The sequence below is a fragment of the Sycon ciliatum genome, unplaced genomic scaffold, assembly GCF_964019385.1.
Source record: "Sycon ciliatum unplaced genomic scaffold, ocSycCili1.1 SCAFFOLD_2649, whole genome shotgun sequence".
In the NCBI taxonomy this organism is placed as follows: domain Eukaryota; kingdom Metazoa; phylum Porifera; class Calcarea; order Leucosolenida; family Sycettidae; genus Sycon; species Sycon ciliatum.
In genome coordinates, this window is record NW_027044687.1 from 1 (window position 1) to 6,060 (window position 6,060).

At 45.0% G+C, this 6,060-nt stretch overlaps 1 protein-coding gene across 1 annotated transcript; it reads left to right on the forward strand.

The window, feature by feature from the left end:
• Window positions 1–178: 178 nt before the first annotated feature.
• Window positions 179–5,499, forward strand: LOC135830536 (myosin heavy chain, clone 203-like; the record flags this gene model as incomplete). Its single annotated transcript, XM_065342783.1, is given in 8 exon segments — window positions 179–268; window positions 711–774; window positions 1,115–1,181; window positions 2,193–2,270; window positions 2,953–3,013; window positions 3,299–3,388; window positions 3,989–4,073; window positions 4,755–5,499. Coding segments are annotated over 8 exon segments (838 nt in total), but the record flags the coding sequence as incomplete, so codon positions are not given.
• Window positions 5,500–6,060: the final 561 nt, after the last annotated feature.

Genomic DNA, 6,060 nt, shown 5'->3' on the forward strand with positions numbered 1-6,060 from the left:
GCATGTGTGTGTGTGTGTGTGTGTGTGTGTGTGTGTGTGTGCGTGTGTGTGTGCGTGTGTGTGTGTGTGGGGGGGGGGGGTATAATGTGGGTGTCACTGTGCACCCCTATGCTCTGTACCTTTTGCGAATCACATGCTTTTTCCTTTGATTTCCCTTGCCTACATGCTACTTGTGTAGGCTGGAAAAGCTGAATGCCGACAAGAAAGCTATGATCAAGGAGTTGACTGATGCTATAGCCAATGAAGATCAAGCCATGATGCAGGACCTGTAAGCATAGCATAATACTCCCTGGTGTCTAGTGATGATCATTGTTTCATTTTGGAAGGCTGAATATTTGATTTTATAATTTTTTTATTTATCGTCTCCACTTCATGGCACATAATAATACATAGCCAATACAAGAAAGGGAGGGTGAATCCAACCACGGAAAATAGCATTATCAAAAGAAGAAAAGGAAGGGAGGTGTCACCTACTCACACTATGTGTTGTATGGCAAGACAGAGTCATACGTGTACACTCTATCATCATGGCTGGATAGTTTTTGAAATGATTCTCTGATAATATCAAAGGGGCAAATGATTATGACGAGACCACAAAAAGGGGTAACATGGTAACAAACAAAGTGCACGGGAGCCACTACACGTTCCTTCATGGTAGAATTCATCATGCATCCTCTTTTGTTACTTCTTCTCTCTGCTCCGTGTCTCAGGCATTGTTTTGAGGACTCCATAAGCCATTTGTGCCACTCGCTCAGAACTGCCCACAAGTATTATGTGAGTGACGCCCACCTCACGTTTGTGTTGTTGTTCTCGGCCTCTAGAACTCTTTCTTCGAGATCTATTCCTTGCATGGGCTCCCTATTCACCTGATATGGAGGGAAAGTAGGAAGTAGGAGAAGGAAAAGTAGGAAAATAAGCGATATCAGGCATGACCGCAACCAACAATCCACTTTAGGGAGCTCATGCTTGATTCATTCCTTTACCGGTTATCACTTATCACCTACACCTCTTGTTTGGAATAGTCCGTGAACAATACGCCTTTCAGGTTATGCTCTGCATGCCAACTTCAGCATGGGAACATTCACAGTGTGCTTTGCTCTGTTTCTAAATGCAGACAACTGAAAACCTAGTACAGGAGATAAGCAATGTGAAGATGGCAGGAGAAGAAGCCAAACTCCGCGGTAAGACAATGTTATGCCAACACATGCAGCACAGAAGCAATACTATTTTAGTTTTGACTAGGCCTTTCATACCAGTACTCTTCAAGTCAAATACAGTGGTGACGGAACTATAATAATAGGCTTCTGTGCTGCGTGTGTTGATTTGTTTCCCTCCAACCCAAAACTATACAGTATTCTGCATAGTTATCGTGCTCAAGCTAGCATGTTATGAATCGTTACTTGTCAGTGTCATATCCCTGGCATCCCAACGAGCATGCAAACTGACAAACAACCAGCAAGGCAAAGTGTGGGGCAGGTCCATGGACATGAACTTGTGCGGAAGGATGGATGCAAGTGCCATGAAGTGAATAAATTACTACTTGTCCCATAAACTGTCATGTGACTATTGCATGCACAGTACATACCATAATGCCGCGTATTAAAACTGGGCATATTCCTGCAGAAGCTGATGTAAAGGCTAGGCCTCTGTTCAAGTCAGGCTTCTATTCGAACCAGTTATTTCTATGTATGCATAACCTTTCTGTCCGCTGTTTGACTGTAACAACTTGTACACATACAATGCAGGTATACATGTGTACAATAGAAAGCAAGCAGCACTTGATCCGCTTCTTCCTTCTTCTATCACTGAAAAAAGCATCTGTCTTGCATTCTGCACACTGGTAGCTAGCCGCTATGTATGATGATTGCTAGAGGGTCTCTAGCAAGTACAACCACATCGAGTCGGCCTGCCATTATTGAGGGCAGTAGTAATTGATCAGGCCCGGCAGATCCAGTCCAGCTGGTAAGGCCAACACCGGACCAACCTGCTGGCAACTAACCCATGTGTCCTGGTGAAGAGGTTGTACAATCATGTACATGTATGTAACCACTATGGGCACACACAAAGTATGAAAGGCTATGACAAGGCCGGACCTATCAAAACCTGCTTCCGGCATTCCTGTTCTTAGTGATACAGGTGTGTTGAGTGTTCTTTTGTCTCTGCTTTTTTATCCTAATCAACATGCTCCGTAGTGGAAATGGGAAAATCCAATCTCATCAGCCTCCAGCAAGAATTGGAGCATCTGCAGGCATCGCATCCCAACATAGAAGGTACTGGAGGGCCGGGAGTAGTAAGCCAGGGATGACAATGTCATCTGGCATGAATCCCTGATCGCAACAGTCTCTGCAGAATTATGATGGGTTACCGCTTTACGCATCCTTAATAAACCTCTATAGTAGCAAAGTGCAAAGTTTGTTCGTTTCTTTTATTTGAATTCGTTTAGTAAAGGTCTTCTACTGCTCACAGAGTGCTTGAATACCCGACTGGGCAGAGATCTTTCACTCACAGAGAATGTGGATCAGTGTTTTGGCTGCAACTCAGGGGTTGGTGAAAAGAGATTGCTCTGTGTGAAACCCAGACTTGCAACCAAAACACCGTTCCACCTTCGCCTGTGGAAGTAGTATTGTGGATTCAACCGCACGCATTGGTTGATTTGTAATGTTTGTGTGCTCTGCCATTCCATTTTATGGTTGGACATACATCCTGATGATGGCTCATGGCCGAAATTTGATTGAGATGATGGAAATTTGCAGTGAAGAGACCAATTGCTGTGATGATGGTGTTGAGTTTTCTGTGTGATGAAGTGGCTGCAGTGGAGCTTGCACACATTTTAAAATTAAGAAATGTTTTGACATGCATGAACAACACAAATCTGAAAACTTTGTGTTTGGTGTGTCACTTGAACTGCCCGGGTTCCACTGTATTGTGGTATATGCATTTTGCTTTTTTCAGAGGAGATCGCTCAGATTGACGCAGATGGCTGTCCGACAGCTAATGATTGGGAGAGTATAGTGTAAGATCTGTCCGAGTGATTCTAATCACAGTGTTAAATTATCATGACATTTGAGCGATGTGGCTGGTTCTTGTAATTCCTATTGCTCACCTTGTTGACTGTCAAATACGTTTAGGGTAGCAGCGAGTTCTTGTAGGAACTGTTTTCAGATTTGTAAATGAGCCTGAGGCTTGAAGTTCAGTTGTTTAGTCAGTTCTTCCCACTGTTGGGATTTATCTCAGGCAATTTTTGCTGCTCTAAACCTGAACACTGCTACAACAGAAAATGTATCTTTTGCACTTTCAGGCATTTGTTCCAAGAGGATATGAACGGGCTTAAGAATGCACAGGAAAACACTGCGCAAGAATTGAAGGCAGCACAGGACAAGAAAGAGAGGTGTGTGTTAATATTTTCTTCCTTTTGCACGGAACCAATTCAATGGTTACAGAATACCTCTTGCCCAGGAAGCAGTTGTCCCTCTCTTCCTCCTCCAGCATCGATGTACTCTTGGCTGGGAGACATTCTGCTGCTCGGATTCTATGGTACCTGTTTTCTTGCCACGAAAATACCCAAATGAGTTTTAATGAACCAATCTGAGGAGTCTAGTTAGACCCTATCGCTATCTTGGTCAGCTATACAAGTTTATGGGTGGAAATAAACAGAATCAGCTGAAGCCTCATTTCAGGAAGGTTTTATTGAGATGTCACGAACAAGTAACTTTCTTTTTGTTCTGCATTCCACTTACTTGGGGAAACACGGATGCGGCTAATGAGGCTTTTCAGCACTTGTGCCAGCAGTTGTGACTTGTGAGAATCATCCCTCGCCCCATTGCCAGGCGCTGCATCTGCCACTGGGTTTACCGGGCGTTAGCGGCCGTTGTGAGTTCCCTTCGGGAACGGACACGTAATTTTTTAAATTAAATTCCACTTGCTTTGGCATTAAAGGGCTTCAGTAGTGCAACATATCTTGTGCTGTGTGTATGCTGTTTGCTGTCAGGCTAATGCAGGGCGTGGATAAACTGGAAAAGGAGCTTGAAAAGAAGAAGCAAGAAAAGGAAGCTCGAGAGGCCCAGAGGCGAGCTGTGAGTTTTATTTGCCTTCTTTTAATTAATGCTTTAGAGAGACCTAGGATTTGCTCAGTAACACTGAAGAAGTGCACGGGTATGATAGTCTTTGTAGATGTCAAGGGCAATGGTATCCTTTTTCTAAACGTTAGTACTGCTGTCAGATTCTAGCTCAGGAAGAAATTTAGCTCACTATAAACAGTTGCATAGGAGCTCCACCTACATGTACCGTAAAATCCCGCCAGAGCGCCCCTACCTTCTCGACGCTTCAGGTGGGGAGGGGCAGGTGGGCGAGTCCTACTTGCCGCATTCAGTGCTACATGAACAAGTACTCACCCTACGAAAACTGTTCCTGCATCTCGTACACCGACCAAAGGTCAAGAGCCAGGAGTCGAACAGACCCGACAAAACGCAGGGTTTGTGCGATCCCTGGTCAGGAGGGTGGGCACTGTTGCGTACATTTCCAACGGGGTCGAGCAAGTGTCTGCAGTGCAGTATGGCATCGCAGACTGCAACAGAGTCATACGAGGATACAATCAATCACATCCCTGACAAGAAGTCAGGGAGGGGTGGATGGGAGAGACGGGGCGCTCTGGCGGGATTTTACGGTAATTGCCACCGACAATGGGATCCCCCCCCCCCCCGAATGGAAATTGTGAAGGACACGAAGATCTTCTTTCCCTTCCTTACTCCCTTCAGGCCCTGATAAGCTCCTCACAGCCTATGTCCAAAGGCCGTCATCCGATATCACCTCTTGTTTCAAGCTCCACTTCAGCAGGTTATCCCGGCATCCAGCAGCCACCGAGATCGCGGCCATCGTTTGTGCCGCCATCCCTCAGTCTCTACTCCAGTGCCAGCTCATCGATAGCGTCTTTGCCAGCAAGTGCGTCGGCAACTGGACCGCCTGGGGACACCAGCAGTCTGTCTTCCAGTGCTGCATCCACTAAGTATGGCCCAACCACCCCACGGCTCATTACATTTAACTTCGGCAAACGTACATGATGGTGTCCAAGGTGGTACCATTCGATGATTGACCACCAAAATGTGTTGTCTCTGTGTCCAGATGATTCCTTTCAGGGTTTGTGCAAACAGTTCCACCTAATTGTTGTATTTCATTATCCTCCTGATTATTTTTTTAAATTTACAAACAGTGGGTCATCCTACATCAATCCACCCAACAAAGTAATAATCTTCATAGTCCGGTTGAGTTAGTATCAACTCCATATTTCCCCACATTTCTGAATTATCCCTAATTAATTTCCTGCCCAACGGTTGATTGTGACAAGGTTCCTTCATGTGAAAGTTCCATTACCAACTTCCATTCTACGAGGTGTGTGTGCACAAGCGTGTGTATTGTATTGTATTGTTTATTTACGGATTCTCCAGAGGCAAATGGATACCTATCATGGGAGTATCTCCAAACCAATCATGAGAATAATGAAAACGTGCATTTGTGTTCTTGTGTGGGCGGGTGGGGTTGTCGATGCTGGCCATGGCAATGATTTTGACCATTCCACGGCCTGTGCTGCAACTCCTGATTCTATTTTTGTTTGGAGCAATAGGTATATCCCAAGTTCAGCAAGGCCAACTATGATATAACCCGCCAGCACCCACATTAAAATCAAACTATGCAGCGTGAGGATCTTAGAAACTGTCGGCATCAAACATGTCTCCACGATTATCCGCACATGTTTGTGCAGGGAGTGCAACGTCAGAGTCTAAGTCATCACCCCCATGACATGACTGTATAACATACTGTGTCCAGCAGTCGAGCCTCTCTTTCCCATTCTCCGAAAAACTATCACCGGCCCTCCTAGTACTGTAGTGTCCACACGCACATACCTTACAATGTGGTTGGCGCATTTCTCGTACTGACTTTCTCATCTTTCAATGTGTGAATGTTCAGATAAGGTTGTGTGTAAAAGTCTGCAAGCGATCAGAATTTGTTAATCCTTAGAAAAGGTGCACAAATCATGCAACCGACGGCACAAGAATGTTCTCACCT